The sequence below is a fragment of the Bactrocera tryoni genome, chromosome 1, assembly GCF_016617805.1.
Source record: "Bactrocera tryoni isolate S06 chromosome 1, CSIRO_BtryS06_freeze2, whole genome shotgun sequence".
Classification (NCBI taxonomy): Eukaryota; Metazoa; Arthropoda; class Insecta; order Diptera; family Tephritidae; genus Bactrocera; species Bactrocera tryoni.
This window is the reverse complement of record NC_052499.1, coordinates 54,819,761-54,841,849: the sequence shown is the minus strand read 5'-3', so window position 1 is coordinate 54,841,849 and position 22,089 is coordinate 54,819,761. Positions and strand designations below refer to the sequence as shown.

General features: G+C 38.8%; 1 protein-coding gene across 1 annotated transcript; it reads left to right on the top strand.

Annotated features, from left to right (window-relative positions):
- The first annotated feature begins 1,905 nt into the window (after nt 1–1,905).
- On the top strand, nt 1,906–21,625 carry LOC120782423 (estradiol 17-beta-dehydrogenase 11). The gene is made up of 7 exons (XM_040114675.1): nt 1,906–3,012; nt 15,412–15,567; nt 15,900–16,076; nt 16,146–16,218; nt 17,821–17,998; nt 20,620–20,745; nt 21,085–21,625. The coding sequence occupies exons 1-7, from the start codon at nt 2,680–2,682 to the stop codon at nt 21,170–21,172; spliced, it is 1,131 nt and encodes a 376-aa protein (XP_039970609.1). The 5' UTR covers nt 1,906–2,679; the 3' UTR covers nt 21,173–21,625.
- The last annotated feature ends 464 nt before the right edge of the window (nt 21,626–22,089 follow it).

The following is a 22,089-nucleotide window of genomic DNA, read 5'->3' as shown; positions in this document are numbered from 1 at the left end:
GCTTTAAGGTTGAATATTTTACCGGATGTCAGCGGCAGAAAGTACATATATCGAAGAAGATGATTTGGAAATATCTCAACACTTTCTTCTTGATTTTACCACGTTTGCCAGATCAAGGCATAAAAACTTAGAGCTCATACTTTTCGATAACCGATCGAGCTGGCGGCATTAAAAATTAAACGCATATGCAAATTTGTACAGAAGTTCTAATTTTATGGCGTTGTAAAGGACTACATATAGTCATCCAAGTGCAATCCCTGAGTCTGCTATTCAATCTAACCTAATACCAGATAATGTTTTCTACATATAAAAATGTAAGCAGGTCAGTAAACAGATTTCAATATTGAAAACAGAGCTTCCCAAAATCTGTCATCCATTTGTCTGTGTCCGTTTCGCATTCCATACTTTTTTTTAAAGGAAAAGTAATAACATTCTTTAGCATTTATTTTTTGAAGACTATCTCTTTCAAATGTTTTCAATCATTTTCAATGATTCGTTCAAGCATTTCGACTGATAACTGGCGAATGATACGCGTGATGTTGTGCTCCAAGGCCTGAATTGAAGAGGGATTATCCGCATAGACTCTAGACTTTACATATTCACACAGGAAAAAATCTAACGGTGTGATATAACACGATCAACGTGAAAACGGCTCAAAACGTGAAATTATCTGCTTACCGAAATGTTCTCTTAATAAATCCATTGATTGATGCGATGTGTGGGAAGTGGTGCCGCCTTTTTGAAACGATGATTCCACCGGTCCGCAAACCACACCAAACCGTTGTTTTTTCTTTGTGAAATGACAGCTCTTCAATCTCTTCAGGTTGCTTTTCGTCACAAATGCGGCAATTTTGCTTGTTTACCTACCCATTGAGTCATAAATGGGCCTCAACGCTAAACATAATTTGGCTCGAAAACGTCGGATCTTCTTGGAACTTTTCAAGAATCCATAGAGCGAAGCGGTGTCGCTTGGGAAGGGCGAGCGGCTTTAGTTCTTGCATAAGCTGTATTTTAAACGTTTTCAATTTAAGATCTCGACGTGAGATGTGCCAAGTCGTTCCATACGTCAGTCCGAGTTGCTGCGATCGCCGCCGAACAATACTGAACAAAAAGGACATCAACAGCTTGGCATGACCCACGTGTTGTCTTTCAAAAAGAGGCTATTGAAAAAAGTACCTCTACTTAGATCTTCCGTTAGATGAATTAGTCCAACAATCGTATTAGTCCGAATGCTATCTACCACAGCAGTTAGCTTCAAGTGTTTCGCCGATTAATAGTTTTGAAACCCTCTAATATAGGCGATCTTGGAATCTATTAGTGATCTGTCTCTAGTTTTGTTATGATTGGGTTTCTGATTTGTATATTATGGAGGGCTGAAGTTGATAAGCTTGAAATTGTGCAATCAGTGAACGCTGCTTTCACTGCCCATAATATTTAAACGATAGTATGAACCTGTCGGTGCTGGGCTTGAAAATGTACAAAGTAAGTAGTTAACTTCAATAAAAAGTACTTATAGTTATCGGGAAATTTAAATTCATGAGTTTTTTTTTAATACAAAACATTTTGTGTGGAAATTGTATGTCAGTTGTTCGCAGCGCTTGCCAAGTTTGTATGGAATGCTGCTGAACATCGGTAGACAGTCTGCGTCTGCTACGACTGTTACTAGCTTTGGGAGCTTACGGCGCTCAAACCACTTCACAATTTTCACTCATAATCGAACGCTGCCTGACAAACCACTCGATCGCAACGACCGTTACTGGAGAAGCTCACCGAGCGCGTGGTGAGTGAGTGCAGCGTTTGCGACGTTTTGAATTTCACGACAAGGCCAAGATACCAGGCAAGCCAACCAACAAGTTGCGCACATTAAGATAACAGCGGCGCAGCAGTGAGAATAAAAAATAAAGTAAAAACAAAAGCACACATCACGGCAGTCTAACACTCAACGCGGTGACTATTGACTTAGCTTTTTTGTTGTAGATCGAGAAGCTTTGCGGGGAGTTTTGCCATTTGTGGCTCTTTGCTGACAACCTGACTGACCGGCAGGAAAGCGGGCACCATTTACAGACGCGCCTAATTGAGTACAAACACCAAAGCAACGAAAAATTATGATAATTAAAAAAGTTTGAGCCAAATTAAAAGAGTTGAGTAGAAATTTGTTTTTGTGTGCATTACAAATGGCACTCGGAGCGCTTGTGAACGCAACCAGCTCGACGGCAGGCGGCGCGACAATTGCGATTTACGCGTCGAACGGGCGAGATTGTCGAGATCCAAAGCGCGCGTTCGCTTACCAACGCCAAGATCACTTGGGTGACAACAACAGCAATAAAGTTACTTACTTTTTTCACACAATAAACATAATAGAAAACAGTTAAGAAATTCAAGCGGAAAGTAAAGCGAAAACTATAAATAATAACAAGCGAGAGCAAAAGAAAACAAAAAGGTAGCAAATATTTGAGAAACAAGATCGTCAGCGCGACGCGTCAAACGTTTCGAAATCATATTTTGGGTGACAGTGCGTGCGTCGAGCCCGCGATCTCTGTGTGTAGTTGGCCAATAAGTGTATAAGTGAAATCAGCAGACGCAGTTAGTGCCGCAGAGTTTGTGTTTAAAAATAAAATTCGTTTCAGTTTTTATTATTTTTTCGTTTGCAAACTGAAAACGCCTAAGTTTTTAAGTAAAATGGTGGAGACGGCAAAAATAACGACTTTTACGCGTACGACCACCGCCGTGCCAGCGCCTGCCTCAGCAACAGCAGCTGCAACGACACCAGCAACCGCGCCCGTCACGCCAGCCTCCGCTACGCCGACGCCGGCAGCAACAACGGCGGCGGCGACGGCGGCCAGAAATGCGCAACGCAACGATGAGACCGCGCGTGGCATCTACAATCTGAAGGTGATCGTTTTCTTCTTGCTGCTGCCGCTGATCCTGTTTGCCGTCTTTCTGAAGCATTTGCTTGACTACCTGTTTGGGCTGGGCGAGAAGCCGAAGGATGTGCGCGGCAAAGTCGCTGTGGTGAGTGAAATTTTAGTAGCGCGCGGTGGGTGTGCGGGGGGAATGTGGTGCAGGTGCGCGTCAAGCGTCTTGCAATGCAATGAAGCAATGGTGGGGGAACACCGGAATGGTGTTAGCGCTTGGCAAAGTGGCGCGGTGAGAGTGTCAGTGTCAGTTGTGCAAAAAAAAAAAAAATAGATAACATATTGCCTTTGGGAAAGTTTTAATGAGCAACGGAAGCGATTCACTTACTTTATGTGACGCTGTGCGACACAAAAACGTCAACGTTTTGCATTTTTATTTATTTCTTGGGAGAAGTGGTTTTTATATGAATGACTTTGTGAATCGATATTGCTGGCGTTAAGAGAAAATCGCATTATCGTACATTTTTTAAGGTGTATTCGATTGAAAGAAACTTGAACAGCGGCTACGCTGGCTAGGTCAAGTTGTCCGAATGGACGAAAACACTTCAGCTCTGAAAGTATTCGACGCAGTCCCCGCCGGGGGAACCATAGGAAGAGGAAGACCTCCCCTCCTTTGGAAGGACCAAGCGGAGAAGGACCTGGCTTCGCTTTTGAAAGAAAATTTCTGAAAACTTAAAATACTTGAAATATTAGTTCTACGGTCAGGTTAAAGTGAGGGCATGATTTTAAAAATGATCGAAACTTTAATTTATATGCTAATGTTGTTGTAAAAAATATGATTCGAAGATTTTCGTTGATTTCGTTTTCGCATTTTGTTCGAATACAGCACTCCGTTTAATTAGGGGTATATTCTAGCCTAGAGGTCCGAATTTCGGAGTTGATACCAATGAAGTGAAATATGTTCAATCTTTGCCAATCAAATTATGCAATCTTGCCTCTTAAATTAAACTTAACATAACTGGTTTTTTTTGGTTTTCTAGCGGTGGATTCGGTGAGTTTTGAGTTCTACCGCTGGAACGACCGTTTCTAGTTTTTAATCATCAAAGAGTTATGCAACATATAATATTGTTCTAAAATCAAAATAATATTCGAAAAATTAGTTAGGAAACATTATTTTGAAACTACAACAACAATAACAAACATATTTCTCAAAAGCAAATAAGAATACGAATCCCAACTTTGCTCCAAATTATTGAAGATGGGAAAAATTAGAATCAAGGTAAAGGTGTTTTCTTTTGAAAGACTTGTAGTCTTAAGCAGCAACTATTGTCTATATCTTCTATGAAATAAGAGAAACTAATAACTGATAGATCCACTAATATATTTAACGGGTGATCCAAGTAAAGATACTTTTTCAACAGCCTCTTTTTGACAGATCACCTGTTAGTCGTGTCAAGCTGTCATGTTCTTTAGTTTAGTGATGTTTAGCATTTCCTAATGGAAAGACTTGCGCCTAAACAACGTTTACAAATCGTTCAACTTTATTATGATAATTCACGTTCTTTAAAGATTGTATTTCGCGATCTTTGCTCCACTTATGGTTAACATAATCGGACTACTGAACGACCCAGTATTCATTATTGGATAATACTCGACCGAATAAACCACATCTAGCATTAAGTTAAGAAAATATTGCAGCAGTAAGTGGGAGTGTACACGAAGACATGGAGATTCGATTCGGCGCCGTTCGCAGTATTTATGGCGCATTTTATGTTAAGATCTTAAATTGAAAGCGTACAAAATATTGCTTTTGCAAGAATTAAAGCCGCTCGACCTTCCAGCGATATCGCTTCGAAGATCCCACGTTTTCGAGACAAATTTCTTTCAGCGAGAAGGCCCATTTCTGTATCGATGGGTATGTAAACAAGAAAAATATCCGCATTTGGGACGAAGAGCAACCTGAAGAGATTTAAGTGCTGCCATTTTATCAAGAAAAATCAACTCCATACTTTTTCAAAATGATGCCAATGAGAACGTAATTGCCACTTCCCACTCATTGCATGGTTAGACTTTTTCTTGTGAGGATATGTAAAGTTTAAAGCTTATGCGGACAATTCTGCTGCGATTCAGGCCTTGGAGTAAAACATCACGCGTGTCCTTCGCCAGTTACCAGTTCCTTGATTGACTCGCCGAAGATTTGGCTTAGTTTATTATCTAAATATTTTGGTAATAGTAGCCAGCTGATGCGTACTTAAAATGCTTCTTAGCACCAGCAACAAGTTAAGCTTTCCTGAGACAGATAATCTGCAGATCAACAGTGATCAACAGTCGTCTTAGGAGCACTAAGTTATCATATTATTATTATTTTATTATTATTTCGTTAACTTTCGTCTAATAGCGATGCGCTGATGATTACATTAATAAATAAAAAATAAAAATTATAATAAATAGCTGCTATCTCTGGGAAATCAAGTAAATATAAAAATAATATTCAAATTCACGGTAGTATGCCTACTGCGCTTATTATTTTCTTCGCAACACCTTTACTTACTAATGCACTCCCAATAGCGATTAGGTCATCAGATTCATTTCGAATTCAACGGGCTGACTTAACGCATCGATGCGTGTGTAGCCAACAGCTGCAAGCAGGCGCTGAGATATTAGCCGCTCCCCAAATTGGATGTCATAATGTTTTAGCTAATAATAATATTGCTCGTGCTTGCTGCTTATGGACCCGCCTATGTATGCCTGTATAGATGCTTAGAACATATGTAAACACAACTCTGTGAATGTATGCATTTCTACTGAGAAAACTTTTCGGAAAAGCAATTAAATGTATTAGCATATCGGGTCACTGGTCATGACTACGGTAAATAACATGCTAGCGACTTTAATAAGAATTTTTCAAAACGCGCTTAGCAAAAAGTTGATTCGACTTCGCAGCGGCTTGGGTGTGGCACAGCGCTGTTAACCGCTTAGCAAAGCATGAAAACAAAAGTGAAAATATTTATTTGTCAATTGTATACAAACTTTTGTCTTTTTATTCATTTAATAAAAATTAGTTACAAACACATACATACATCTGTATATATGTTGTTGAGTCGGTAGTGCGTGTTTGTTTGTTTGTTTTCATAATTAATTTGGTAACTCTATCGGTTTTGTTGACGGTCAACTAGCTGGTAGTCCCGACTATAGCGGTAAACAAAACAGATTTGTTTTTATTTTAATATAAAAGTAAGCAAGTTTCTGTTTATTCGAGCAACAACTTTAATTAACAGCACTTTTATTTATTTTTATAAAATCAACTGGAGGCAAGTGAGTAAGCGAAACGGTATTGAATTTTTGCGAAGCGCGTTTTTGGTGTGTGTTTTTTGCTTTTTTTTGCTTGGCAAATGAGACAAGTGCTCAAGGTCAGTCCCGGGAAACGGCAACGGCTTGAGGAATGTTGCGCTACAGACGTGCTAAACTATGCATATTTTATTTCCCATCCCCGCCCCCTTCTGCTGGCTTTTTACGCGTGTGTGAATGAATATGTCCATATTTATATGTCGTGATGCCGCATAACTCAATAGAAACCTGTTTCTTCGTGACGCGCTCGCTCAAATTCATACACACAGTACTCGACAAATGTTGGCCTCAAAGCCAATCGGTAACTCATTCTCATCATGCTTATATTACGGAGCTTCGCTAAGAATATGGCATTTGTGCTTGCAGCTCGTTTGCGCGTCTCTGAGCTGTATGTGTCAACAGCGCATTTCAAGTTAATGACGTTTCGCCAACACTCACTCATCGATCTCAATGTCTCAAAGCTGGCAGTTGTCCGGCATTTTGGGTGAACTTGTTTTTAACGATATGTGCTTGTCGATATTACCTCAATTTGTTGATCTCTTCACGTTTCAGCCCACTCAGTGGTGAAAAATGTAAAACACAAAGAGGAAAGCTAGTTTACAATGATGTCAATTAGTAACTAGTGTCACTGCGGCCAGTTTGGAGTTAGTTATACAGATAATTCGATTTATTATATTTATAAAATATTTATTTTATTTATTATAAACCGGTAGGGCAATGCCAGTAAAAAAAGCAAGCTTGTATAATATAAGATGCAAGCTGGAAAGACCGCTGGACCGAACGCAATACAACGATCTACCAACTGTTGTTCTATTTTCTGTGAACTTGGACTTTTACTTTATAATGTTTATTTGACTGGGAGGCTACAATGATATTCGAATTGTTCAATATCATTTTTGTGGTAAACTTGGACTTTTACTTCATACTGTTTATTCGACTGGCAGCCTACTTTTCAGCTTCCATTTGTTTGATCGCTGAAGACAGCTGAATGTCGATCTAGATCCGAAGAAGACGGTGGTTATGAAAACAATTCGTTGTATTTTTTAAATAACTTTTATTGATTTGGCAGCCCTCATCCTTTCAAACGGTCGATTGTCAGCTCGATCGGTACCCCCTTTGTATAGAGCTTGGATGTCAAATCGAAATTTCCATGAAAGTTATGTCCAACGCAAACCTCATATCACATATCGGCCAAAAGTGTCTTAAGAAGCAGAGCAGCAGTGGAAAGTGTTGGCAGAAGCAAGCAACTTCACTTCTACTGGGTGCCAGTACACAAAGGTATCGAGGAAAGGAAATAGTGAACGAGATTGCCCAGAATGTTGTACGACTAACACCTGAAAACGTGATCAACATTGGTAAGGCGTACATTGTCTTTACGACGATCTGGAAATAAGCGTGGTAAAGAAAATGAAAACTCGATGAAACGAGCTACCTGGGTGCAAAATTGCAAAAGTTATATGCAAAACCGTAGAATGGAAGTACACAAAACTCCTATTGGCATTCGATACAAGAGACTTCAGGAACATGATTGGAATACTAATTGATTACTGTCTGGTGGCGACATACGTCCGCAAGATGGAACTGACAGAGCGAGAAGACCCTAGAGTGGGGCACCAGGGAAACAATGGATCATCTCTTGTGTACTTGTTCCGCATTGGCAAGACTACGCTGTAAGAATTTGGGGTCCTCATCGAGGTATCCATAGTGGGGCCGCAGAGTCTGTTAAAAAAGTTAAAGTATGACTACTCCTCATGCACCTTGCAAGTGAACTCCATCTATCGCCACCAAAACTGGTCTAAATAAGGCTTATTGGCCTACCAGATTCACCTAACCGAACCTAACCTAACCTATGTCCAACACATTCGTTTAATATCTCTACAGTGTCAGCTATCTTGAATGGAGTTGATATTCTGTGTTACAATTGTCAAAACCCAAACTTTAGAATATAAGAGGGAACGATTCTACAATACCGTTGTTGGCACTTGCTTCTCTTGAATATGAATCAGTATTAGTTTAAACGGAAGCAAATTAAGCTCTGTCCCCGTAAATGAAATTGTCATTTTACATTTCAGACACTCAACCAGCCTTTCGGAAATGCCTCGATCAAATAGCTAACCAACTATGGAGCGCTCGATTTCAATAGATTTTTGAAGAAATGATATTCAGACAAAGAGTGTTTAGTTGAACTCTATTGTAGTCGAATTCATTGTCTTCGTAAACTTAGCCAAGCGTAGATCACGTGCTCTTAGATTTGAACGGGTTGTGGATGAGTCACAAAACACTCAATGATTCTAAGTTCTTGCTTACAGTGTTGATTTCTACGAGCACTAATTCGATTTGTATGGCGTCGTCAATTAGCATGATGCGCCGTAGATGCGCATATTTTTTGTTCATTTGGAATATTAAATATTCGAGCTGCTTTAGAAGCTTTTTATATTCAATCATTCAATCAATTCATGCATTCATACAAAAATATATACATATGTATATATATATATGGATGTAGTTATTTACTTGTATATATAGTACATGTAAAATAGAAATCTCCATTTAAGCAAATACACATTTTTATTGTTGCGTTGAGTTTTGGCAAGACGTGTCCAGTCACTGGAATTGTTTATAATATGGCCTAACTTTGTTTTACATTTCAATTTAAACATGCGTTTGAATTGTTTTTGACATATTTACAATGTGTTTAATTAGTTCGACGTGACTTTTTCGAGAACTTGGATTCATGATTCCACATAAAGCGCTCTTATATAGTTTTCAATTATTTGAAGAGATGGCCGAACTTGATTATTTTTGCATTGTTCCATTATTCCGAACATGACTTCCAAAGCTACTGGCTTGAAGCGTAAACAACAAAACTTCTGTTTTTTGCAACGAAATACTACTATGGGCAAAATATAGTAAGCATTTTTTCATAAATTCAAAATTCCAAAATTTATCTTCAAAATCTATGTATGTCGTCCCTTCAAAGTAATGGGCCTCTATACACTTGTGTCAAATTTTTTTCCAATTCTCGAAACAGTTGTTAAAGTCAATTTCCGGAATAACCTTGAATGAACGTAGCGATTCACGTTCAATGGCTTCAATTGGCTCAAAACTGTTTCCCTGGAATGCTCGTTTGAGTTTGCTGAATAGCCAAAAGTCACACAGAGCTAAGTCAGGCGAATGCGGTGGTTCCGGCACTGTATGGGTTGAAAATTTGGCAAAAAGTTCACGAACAATCAATGCAGTATGCGACGATGCATTATCGTGGTGCAAAACCCAAGAGTTGTCGGCCTATAACTCCAGCCGTTTTTTCGAATAGCTTCGTGCAAACGAGTAATAACACTCAAATAGTTTTCCTTGTTGACAGTTTGGCGGGTCGGAAGAAATTTAGAATGCACCACTCCTCGATGATCGAAGAAAATTGTCAAAAAAACCATGATCTTTGAACTGCTTTGACGAGATTTTTTCGACTTCGGCTCCCCTTTGCCACGATATTCCGCCGATTGATCGTTTGTTTCCGCATTGTAAAGAGTAATCCAAGACTCATCGCCAGTAATAATACGCTTTATGACATCCTGGTAGTCGGAAAGCATTATTCCACAGACGTTAACGCGACGCTGTTTTTCGACAAATTGAATGATTTTGGAACCAATCAAGCGACAAACAATTATCACCGAAGGCTTTTTTCAACATTCTTCACGTTTCGGCAGCATAAATTTGATTTCGCAAACAAAATTTAATGGAATTTCTTTTCTGAATAATTTCACTCATCGAAAGAATTGCCGAATACTTTATGTACTTCGGATAGATAAGCGTATACTAAACACCAATTATTATTTTGATGTGATATTTGTCATAGATGTCACTGACAGTCATATCAACCTGGAAAAAAATGTGTCGACGAAAATTCAAAAGCAAACCAATTTCCTTCATTAATGCATGAATTGAAGCCAAAAGACGTTGAAATATGATTATATATGACAGAAATGCTGCTTGATCATTATAAAGTCTTTTTTCCATCGGACAATGACTGTGGTTGAAGAGTGGATCCATTACTATAACCCTTAAAGCAAAATGTCATATGTGTAAACTTTATCAATGATGTCAAAGTAATGCCCTGTATTTCATGAGTACAGAAGAGCCCTCAACAAAATGCTCTATTAGAAGCTTCTAAAATCGGGTGAAACCATTAATGCATAACGCCCCGACTAGAACTCAACAAATTGAAAGGCGCGATTGGCGAAAATGCCTGGAATTCGCGACTTTTTTATCATAACTCATTTAAAACCGGCTTCCCCTACCTCATAGTAAAAACCAAACATCCAAATATTGAATAAAAAACTGTTACTATAGTTATAGACCCAATATACTTAAAATATATTTAAAATAAAGGGCCATCAATTACCAAATTCTTTAAGTTCCTGAATTTAAAATTTCGCAGGTTTGGAGAGTTCAACTGTCAAACGTTTTTTATTGTGTACATATGCTGTGATATACAATCATGATTCCGTTCGAATGATTTTGGTGTATATTTTTGAGTAGGAAACGCGTTATTGCTCGACTCGTCCCGATAAAGCTGATTCTGTTTTTTGAAAAAGAGTACGAAGAAAAGGTCTCTTTGGACATGCTTGGTTGTGCGACATTCCGATCCCACATTCATGGAGAGCATTATAGCTGCCGTTGAGACACTCGTTTATGAGTTTGACATTGCGTGAGAACATTCGACGAAAACAACGGAAATTGTGAGACTGCAATTCAAGGATTTTTCACGATGATAATGCACCATCGCATCGAGCCACAATAGTGGCCGAATTTAAAACCAAATAAGCAAAGAGTAGAATCGATCAAGCATCGTATTCGCTAAATTTGGCACCGTTGGTTTTTTCCTTGTTCCCCAAACTGAAATTGCTGCTCCGTAGAACCAGTTGTCAGTCGATCGAAGATAAAACATAATTTGCTGAAGAAGCTGTAGGCCATCCCAAAAAGTGCTTCTGAAAAGTGTTTTGAAGACTGGAAAAATAGTTGGCATTAGTTTAATACTTCTTTATTTAAATGAATATGATGACAATGTCATATTATAATACATTTACTGTGATGGATTCCTTAATAGTTGTTTAAAAACTCCGTTTAATTAAGTCAATGAGTAAATTGTGTAAGGTATAACTTCTAATTGACTTAGTTAAGAAGTTTGTCTAAAGATATAGCAATACGAGGCGAGTTGTTGTACTAACTGCCTAGGTACAGTTATTTCTAAAGACTTGCTGTCGATTACTTATGACTTTTAAGAACATATTAGTCTAAGTTCCACCTGCCTATGATGGGCACACAAATTTCCATTTTGTAATATAGAATTCGCTGAGGTTAAGCGTTCAAATAATACTCGTTGCCAACTTCGCGCTCAACGAAGCACACTGCTGAGCACTAATTACCAGCAAATTTAATGTCAATTAGGCTCTTTAACTCATATTAAATTACTATCATTTAGCACGCTTAATGGTTGTAAAAGAAACTATTAAAATGTCTTTTTTATGCTTCTTCAACAAAATGCTTTGTTAATGACGAAAGGCATAGAGAAGCAAAACTAGTTTATTAAAGGCTGGAAACAACAACAAAGTGAGAAAATGCGAAACGCGGCCAAAACAAAATGGCAGAAATAGCAATGCGAAAGAAAAATAAAGACGCGCTAAAATGTAATAAAAACAGAAAACGTGTAAAACCAATGGAAAATGTGGGAAATATTGAAATCAGGGAGATAAAAATATGAAAAATCACTATGAGGAAAGATAAACATGAGAATTTTTTCAATTGTTTTCTTATTACAACAGTAATTAGCATATTGTAGTTGAATTTGTATGTGTGTGTATTGCAAGCAAGCAGACTCGTGCTGAGTGGCGGCTGTCAACGGTAAACAAAAACAGACAAACGCGCGGCAGCCGTTAAATTAAGCGCCGCGGGGTTAGCGGCAAAGGCCATGGCAAAATGTTAATATAATGCCAAATATGTCAATTTAAAAATGTACACACACGCACACACACCCATTTGCACACATGCATAACGAATAACTGCACTCCACTCGCTTGCTATTTGAGGCATTTTGAGTGACCGCTCGCTGGGGCGGATGAGTAATACGAGCAAGGCATGCATGCTTCTATGTATAGGTGCATGGATATTTGCATGTATGTGTGTGTGTGTGTGTGAAATGAAAAGAAACGCTACACCCGCAAATGCAGAATGTGGAATATTCAATTTCATCGGCTATGCTGTGCTGTGCTTTGAAGGCGGCTGCTTGACTCGCAGCGAGGGCTTAATGGGTTGCCTTGGTTGCTGCTGGCCACCAGATGACCAGCTGACTGAGCAAATAATTTGATGATGAACATCTTGATAATAAAGATGTTGCTGTTGTTGTTTGCTTGCTGTGCTGCTGGGTGGCGGCGCTCTTGAATTGTTGGCTGCGCACTGGAGCGCTTGGCCGCGAGTGGCGCAACATTTACATCATAAAAGACATTAATTGAGTTAGCGATGAGGGCATGCCTTCCACTGTTGGCCACCTATACACCGATACATACATACATATACATACATATGTAGAGCATACAATACTTGTTAAAGCTAGAGAAGTCGTGCGAAGCATTCATATGAAGTGTGTATGTGTGTGTTTAGTTGTGTAGTTAGTACTTTTGTTTCTCTCCACTGGCGCTACTTTTATTAATAAATGTAATGGGGTCAATTTGCTCTAGACACTCTTTTGCACAGTTTTTTCAAAAATTGTCATTATTTTTTTATTAAATATGTTTCTTTTTATGACTAAAGCAAAAACAATATATTATTTTTGGTATTTTTCAATTACTTGATTGCCATATCTTTTATGTATTTAATTTGTATGACATCAAGACTATGTTCATTCTAGTGGTCAAAGAGAGAACTTAAATAACAGGAGAGGGTGGACTAAGTTTCTAGCGGGAATTGAACGAATATTAAGAGCTTTGATTTTTTTTTCATATACTCTTAAAAGGCATCGCGGATTATAGAGATATGCCTAATTCTTTACACCATTTTTGGAGGAGGGTTGATCATTTACTTTTTTTGAAGCTATCATTTTCCTGAGATTTGAACATAAAAAAAGATTTTTAGAAAACGAAATTTAGCCATCGTTTGGTCCTTAGTTTTAACAGGGAGGGTGGAGCCATGTGTAGAAGTACACGCAAGCGCGGAAAGCTTTCTCAGCGTCATTCACTTGGGAGCGGTCAGAAACGATTCTTTTACATACAAGGTTTTTGCGGAAAATAATAGGACTGACCGACACCGACTGGATTCCGTAGGGGGCCTAGCTAACGAACGAGCGGCTGGTCAGTTGTCACCGAGCACCTGGAGAGCCAGGACAAACATTTTCGCTCGACGTGTTTTTGTGAGTGGTGCAAGCCGAAAATGCAGCGTTCGTTAGAGCAGAGGTATGCGATTACATTCTGTGTGAAACTCGGTAGATCTGCGACAAATATGATCAAGCAGACTTACCCAGATGTTGCTTTAGCAAGAAGTGGTTTGTTTAGGTGGCACCAGGTCATTTTGTAAGGCCGGGAAGAGATCGACCAAGTATTCGTTTTATTGCCCAGTTGTTAAATTTATCAAAATCTTTGGTTCATGACATTTTCGCGGAGCACTTGAACATGCGCAAGGTGTGCACGAAGATGGTCTCAAAAGTGCTCACTGACGACCAAAAATTGCGACAAGTGGAAGTGTGCCAAGAAATTTGAAGATGTGTGAAGGTGACCCCCAATTTTCGAATAACGTAATCACAGGTGACTAGTCATGGATCTTTGAGTATGATCCCGAGACAAAGAGGCAATCTGCCTTTTATTTTGAGACGACAGATGGCATCCAAGCAGCATGCATCTCGGCTCTCAAGGCTATTCCGGAGAATGTCTTCCGTGACGCCTTCAATGCTTGGAAATCGCGCTGGCAGCGCTGCATCGACGCAGAAGGAGCCTATTTTGAAAGTTTTTAAAAAATTGTAACGATTTTTTCAATAAATTTTTTTAAATCGACTTAGTTTTATTAATTTCCGGATAAACCTTGTTTATCTCAAGCAGCTCACGACTTCCGGTCCTAGACCAAATATCCTACGGGTAGCCAAAAAACATCCGTTTGAAGGCGAGCTAAAGTGAGAAGGCCCAGCTGGTTGATGTCCTCGTTAGTGTAAAGGCTGTCAATAGTTGTTGTGTTCGCGACTTGGCTCCAATATCACTGTTGACAGTCATAACTTCGAAGTCGTAGATAATTTCGTTTATCTTGGAACCAGTATTAACGTCAACAACAATGTCAGCCTCAAAATCCAACGCAAAATTACGAAATTCGACGAACAAAGACCAAATTCTATAAGTTACTCATCATCACCGTTCTGTCAAATGGTACAGAGAAATGGATGATGACAATATTCGTTGAGTCGACGTTATGAGTTTTCGAGTGAAAGGTTCTGAGAAAGATTTATGGTCCTTTGCACTTTGTCAATGGCAAATACCGGAGTCGACGGAACGATGAGCTGTACGAGTATAAGATGACATTGACATAGTTCAGCGAATTAAGAGACAGTGGCTACGCTGGCTAGGTCATGTCGTCCGCATGCATGAAAACACTTTAGCTCTGAGAGTATTCGACATAGTACTCGCCGGGAGAAGCAGAGGAAGAGGAAGATCTCCACTCTGTTGGAAAGACCAGGTTGAGAAGGATCTGGTTGCACTTAGAATCTCCAATTGGTGCCAAATAGTGAAAAGGAAGAACGACTGGCGCGTTGTTGTAAACACCTATATAACCGGATAAGCGGTGTCTACGCCAATAAAAAAGGAAAAGAAGCGCAATATCACTATTTTCCTTCATCTACGCGTGCGTGGAATACCAGAAAGCGCAGCGACCGCATCATACCATTTCCTGGTACTTTCGAACGATAATCGGCTTAACTCATATGTACCGTTGCTTTTCAAACAAAATTAATTCCAAGAAAATATTTAATAATTCTTCTAAATGCTTTGAATAGTTTTCAAACTAATGTATTTTGTTCACGAATTTCGGGGAAGTCAGAAAAGCACGATTTTCTTTACACCGCCCTTTTTGTACAAAATGTACCCAGTAAATAAAATTAATCCCACATATGCAAATCTGTAAATAAATTTGATTTTATTTTTGCATAAAATTAACCGCAAATTTTCTGCTTTCTCTGCAGGTGACCGGTGCAGGTAATGGCCTTGGCCGGGAAATAGCCATTGAGTTGGCCCGAAAGGGTTGCAAATTGGCCATTGTGGATGTGAACTCGAAAGGCTGCTACGAAACAGTTGACCTCATTACCAAAATACCCGGTGCCGTGGCCAAAGCGTATAAGGTAGGCGTGCATATAATGCCCATGCAAGGTCGTCGAGTGTGTGTTTATACAACAACAAATGCATGCGAACAAACAAAGACATGAACATGCATGTAAAATCACTTTCCTTTCAATTATAGCGGTAAATATAAGCCAATTACATGCAAGGCTATTATCCTTCGAACCCACTTGGCTATTTGCATATGACTGCGCGCAAAAGTATGCTACGCTTACTGGCTTTCTCTTGATCATATGCTTATTGAGTTTTATTTACGTGACTTCTGCATAATGGATCTCACCTGTGTCAAGGTGCACTTCCAAAAAATTATATAATTTTCTCTTTCATTATACAGACAGATGTCTCCTCGCCGCGTGAGTTACAGTTGATGGCGGTGAAAGTCGAGAAAGAGTTGGGTCCTGTTGAAATATTAGTCAACAATGCCTCGTTAATGCCTATGACCTCTACACCACATTTGACCAATGACGAAATTGAAACCATACTTACGGTCAATTTGGGCTCTTACATTATGGTGAGTGTTATCAAGATAGTGGAAATTAAGAAAATAACTGTATTAACCGAAGTTTACGTATTGTTGCAGACCGTTAAGGAGTTTCTACCGAAAATGGTGGCACGTAAATCGGGACATGTTGTGGCCGTGGCAGCTTTGGCAGGTGAGTTATTTCAAATATACCACACATTGACAACGAATTGGTTTTATATGCATTATATATATTCGTTGGTCGCGAGAATTTCATTACGTTGATTATTTTTTGATCTCTACTGAATCAACGAAAGGGCTCAGTTCAAAATATCAGAAATCTCTCGAAACTTCCATTTAACAAAAAATTTTGGATTCACATAAAACGATGTTAATCTAGAAAGCTGACCCTTTAAAGATAACGAAGAAATATGTTGGACATAGCGTTCAAGAATATTGCCTTCTCATCCATCGTATTTTCGGGAACTCGCCCTTGAAAATTTTTTCTGTTCGCAAACCTCGAGAGAATCGTAAATAAACTACCAATGTTTGATCTTATGCAAGCAAGATGTCGAAAAGTTGCAAAATTGCCATAATTGTCCATAAATTTTTCATAAAAGGCTTTTCTTGTCGGAGATTCTGCCAGAGATTTGAAAGTCCAGCAAATGATATCATTTGAGGTTTTGTAATGATTTTCTGAACAGCTATCGACTGTTATATTCGTCATTGCCAAAGTGCAAAGAACCATAAATATTCCGCCGAGCCTTTCTCTCGAAAACTCGTAACGCCGACTTAGCGGATATTGTCATCGTCCATGCCTCTACAACATATGTCAGGACGGACCTATAGATATTCCCACGACTGTCGGGTCTATGTAACCGGAATGGACCCGGATTTTTTTTATCCGGCCAAGGACTGTCAACTCGGCAGAATTCTGCCGCTACAACAACAACAATGAACTTATAGAGTTTGGTCTTTGTTTGTCGAGAGTCTGTCTGTCTGTCTGTCTCAGTCTGAAGTAATACCTGCTGACAAGAGTAATACTGCGTTGGATTTCGAGGCTGATATTGTTGTTACTGTTAATACTGGTTCCAAGATAAACGAAATTAGCTACTACCTCGAAGTTATGACTGTCAACAGTGACGTGGGAGTCAAGTCGCGAGTGCGACGACTGTTTGTTTGATGACAGGAGATATTTCGTCTTGTCCTCGTTCACTACCAGAACCATTTTCTTCGCTTACTTATCCAGTGCAGGGAAAGCAGAACTAACGTCGTGGTTGTTTAGACCAATAATATCAATATCATCGGCGTACGACAGCAGCTGTACTCCCTTATAGACGATTCCACCTTCTCTATTCAGATTTGCAGCTCCAATTATTTTCTATCCTTATTAGTATTCCTTTCTCTGACTGGTTCCAAATCTTACATTTATTGTTTGGGTCGATATTGAAGCCCAACATGTATGTACATCTATGATATGATAATCTACACAGATACATATTATTTGGTGTTATCCCGTGAATTGCGTGAAAATTTCATCAAAACTATAAGAAAAATAATAAACTTTGAAGAATGTAATGTAAAATGAAGAATATGAGGAACAATACCATTCCATTCATTACTCCAACGTGAATATCTTCGGAATTTTAGCATCGTTTACGACCGCCGAAAATGGGCTTTCGCCCCCCTGTGACATACCTACATATGTACATTGCTTCGATTTAATTACTTGCGTGGCATAGCATCACATAGCGCACGAAATTCTTCTAATCATATGAAAATTCCATAATTGCAGGTTTAGTACCGCTGCCCGGTGCTGGCATTTACACCGCCACGAAGTATGGCATTTTGGGCTTTATGGAGGCGTTGCGCGGCGAATTGCGTCTCTCCGACTGCGACTACATACGCACCACTGTGGCAAATGCCTATCTAATGAAGACTAGTGGCGATCTGCCCTTACTCAGCGATGCGGGGTGAGTGCAACAACAATAATTATTGTACAAACTTAGCGGATTACATAATAGATATGTGTTCATGTGCATATGTTTAATAATATTACATAAGCCGCTAGTTATGCGTCTAGGTTAAAAGCAATTAATGCCGTGTGGCAAGAATGTGGGCGGTAGGCAAAAATTGAAACGCATTACTGCTCGTACATATGTACATATATGTGTGGGGTAAGTTTCTAAGAATGTAATAATCGCAAGTATGCATTGTATGCAAAATTTTGCGGTTTTCCTGTGCTTTATGCGTGCATTAGGGTGATTCTTAGAAAATAAAATATTTTTTTTTTAAATTTCACTTCTTCAAACGTTGTTGTTACTCTTCAACAAAACCATCATATATTAGGGTGGTCCGTAGAAAGTTAAATTAGTAATGTTTTGGGTTCATCTTCTCAAGCGTTACTGTTATAATCATATTTTTATAATTTCATCATTAAAAGGTTAGTGATGATCACAACAAAATGATTTATACACATACTTAAAGTGGTGAGAAGAACTGAAATCAAATACTTTTTAGTTTCAATCTCTCAAGCCTTAACGTTTCCCTTAACAATATGAATGACGACCTTCTACATACATACATTAGGGTGTGTTTATCAGAAGTGAAATAAAGTACTTTTTCAGTTTCAAGCCCTCAATTGCTGATTCTCAACTGAAGTGCTCTTTAGAAGTTGGCGTTTATTTTATTTTTTAATTTTTCATGCCTTAAACAATCTAACACTCCATTGACTACACGATTGACTACATTTTTAAATACACTAGTGTAGTCTCTGAAAGTTAAATATATGACTTTTCTTACTATAATCGCATCAAAGGCTAAATATACGCTCAACAAGACAACTTATGACATTTGTTTTGGCATTAGGGTGATGCTTACATAGCAAAATTAATATTTTTCGGTAATATTACTTTCAAAAAATGATTTATGACACTTGTATATAACGTGTCTTTCAATAAGAGCGCTACAAAAACGGTTTGGGATAACAATAAAATTTTTTATTCGATGCCATTATGTATGTAACTCTATTTCTTTTGCATGGTCACCACGGTCACGCTTGCAGAACTCCAGACGCTGAACCCAATTTTCGACGTTTTCAAGCATAAATCGGCCAATACTGCTGCAGTTTCATGTTCGATATTCGTCCAAATTTCATCAATAGTCGCTGGCTTGTTGGCATAGACCAAAGAATTGACGTAGCTCCAAGGAAATAGTCTAACGGCCTCAAATCGCTCGACCGAAACGCCAATTGACTGGGCCATTTCGTGAGATAATACGCTCACCAAACTTGTTTTTTAATAAATCGATTGTGACATTCGATTTGTGGCCTGTGGCGCCTTCCTGTTGGATTCACATCCAAAAATTTTCGGTTATCATTGGACGACGGCAATTCCCATTCACAGTAACGTGCCGGTCTTGATCATCACGGAAAAAGACGCCACCGGCTCACCAACCGCACCAAACCGTAATTTTTTCGGCATGCAATGGTGACTCATGGAGTATGTGTAGTTTGTGGCTGACCAATAATGCATATTTTGCCAATTGACAAAGTCAGTTAGCCATAAATGAGCTTCATGGCAGAAAATGTTTTTTGGATGAAAATACGGATCATTTTGAAGTTTTTGCTCAGCCCAATTCACGAACATTCTGGTGGTGAAGCGGTTTCAGTTCTTTGGTCAATTTGATCTTATAAAGATGTAGGCCAAGATCTTTTCGCGAAATTCCCCACAAAGAGGCCACAGAGAGGCTCAACGCTTGAGATACTAATTTGGGTCTTCCTCTATGGATGCGCTAGAGGCAGCATTATCTCGGCATTTCTTTGTCTCACTGTCACGGGAACATTTTGTACTGTGCCTGTGCATTCAAATTTTTTCACGCTCAATTGTTGATCTGATGGCATGATTATGATGACCATAAATTAGATTCTTAAAGTTGCGGCCACTGACTCCGAACTTTGGTAGTAAATTTTAACAATTTCGACTCGTTGTTGAATCGTATAACTTTACATGATGAAATGGCAAAGCATACTGAAGAGAAATGGCGGGGAAAAATATGGGGTAGTTTGCTGTCGCCATCAGTCTACTTTTGTAGCGTCCCTATTGAAAAACCCGATATATGCATAACGGTGTTTCTCAGAAAGTGAATTAACAATTTAAACTTGCAAAGGTCGTCTTAGCCATCTTACAGTTTACCAAAAATTATATGCTTGACTAAAGTTGTATTCAGATACAGAAGACATGCCTTCAAATTTTGCGTTTTTTTTTCTTAAGTAGTACCACCCTAATATATAAAAATGTATGCCTACAATCACTACTCCTGCCCCACATTCTCGCACTTCCGCCTTCCTTCTGCGATTATATGGCTACAAAACGCATGAACACTTCCACGAAGCCCCCCTTAATATACCCGATATATACCCAAATGCATGTGTGCGCATGTATTCTTATTGATTCTTTAATTATTTTATATTGTAATTTTTATGACAATCACCAACTGTTATAACCAACGCGTGCGTGTAATTGGATTAACCTCAAATCATGTGCTGTACAACAATAACAACACTGCTTGCATGGCTGCTCGTGTGCAAATCCAGCATAATGGCCAGTTATCCGGGCTTGCCGACACCTTACGTCGCTGAGAAGATCGTGCGCGGTGTCCTCTACAATGAGCGCTTGGTCTACGTGCCGAAAATATTCGCGCTCACTGTGTGGCTGCTCAGGTGAGTACGCTTTTATGCGAACGTAATGTGTGTGTGTGTGTGTCTGGCCATTGTTGCCAACGCGGCAAATAATTAAATTCAATTAAGAAAGTGGCAGCAAAATAAAAAACAAAAAAAAAAAAAATGAAGAGAAAACGGAACATAAAAAGCGCTTGCCTTGGTAAGAATGCGCCACTTAACAGTTATTATTTAATTATGTTGCAATTGCGAAACGCGTTGCCGTTGCACTTTTCGCATTTATTCTATTTTAATTCACTTTACTGCATTGCTCATACAATTTTCGCATTTTTTGTTTTCCTTTTCGCCTTTCTCACTCTTTACTTTATTGTTTTGGCGCAGATTGTTGCCCACTAAATGGCAGGATTACATGTTGCTGCGTTTCTACCACTTCGACGTGCGCAGCGCCCATCTTTTCTACTGGAAATAAGTATACGGCGATCCACGGTCCAGCATATCCACAAACATACATACATACAGACAAACATGTGTGCCCCTCCACCCGAAAGTGTAGCCGTGTGTGTTCAAGCTGGAGTCCGCGCAGGTTGTTGGCTTGTAATGTGTGTGTTCCAGTCCCGCAGGCAGCGCGGCGCGTCTCGAAATCCTTATAAGCATATGCCATATACTTATATGTATGTATGTATTGTCTTGCTCCTCCTCCTCCCAGTTTGCGGTCACACTTTATTGCATTAACGGCGCTGCTGCTGTACACATGTATGCATTTAGCTTCTTCTTTCACATTTATTGTGAAGCCTTAATTTGATTATCACATTTTGTATTGAAAACTTTAATTGTTTTTTCTTTTTCTTTTTTTAATTGTATTTCAATTCTTTTGTGTTTGCGTAAAGCGTTACACTTTTATATTGTTAGTGTATTAAATAAATATTTAGCATAAGAGTACAATGTTAGTCATATCTACTAAATAAATATATACTTATATTAACACTTGAAAACAACTGGTGTGGAATTTAATTTTTATTTTGAAAAATGTCAGAAATTGTAGCTGCTTCACAGTACATATATATATATATATATATATACATTGGGACAAAAAAGCACCCTGAAATTGTAATTAAATTCCACGGGTATATCATTTTTTAAAAAAAGTTTGCTATTAAGGACTGTGTCAAAAATGAGCGCGATCTGTCAACCAGTTTGTTTACAGTAGCTACTTAAGTCGGTACACCTTAGTAGTGCGTTGAGATTTTTACAATGGATAAAAATATCAAAGAAAGAATCTGTTTCAAATTTTGTATTTGTTACCAATTTTCGGGTGCGAAATTGTTACGTAGTATGTTGGAAAAGGCAGTGATTCAGTATGTAAAAACACAAGCCTACAAGTGATAC

What these genes read in the sequence shown, in the direction of transcription:
- LOC120782423 (XM_040114675.1), top strand. Translation starts at nt 2,680, where the DNA reads ATGGTGGAGACGGCAAAAATAACGACTTTTACGCGTACGACCACCGCC. An exon ending in CCGTGGCCAAAGCGTATAAG is followed by an intron (nt 15,568 to 15,899) that starts GTAGGCGTGCAT and finishes TTCATTATACAG; the next exon opens with ACAGATGTCTCCTCGCCGCG. An exon ending in CCCTTACTCAGCGATGCGGG is followed by an intron (nt 17,999 to 20,619) that starts GTGAGTGCAACA and finishes GTGCAAATCCAG; the next exon opens with CATAATGGCCAGTTATCCGG.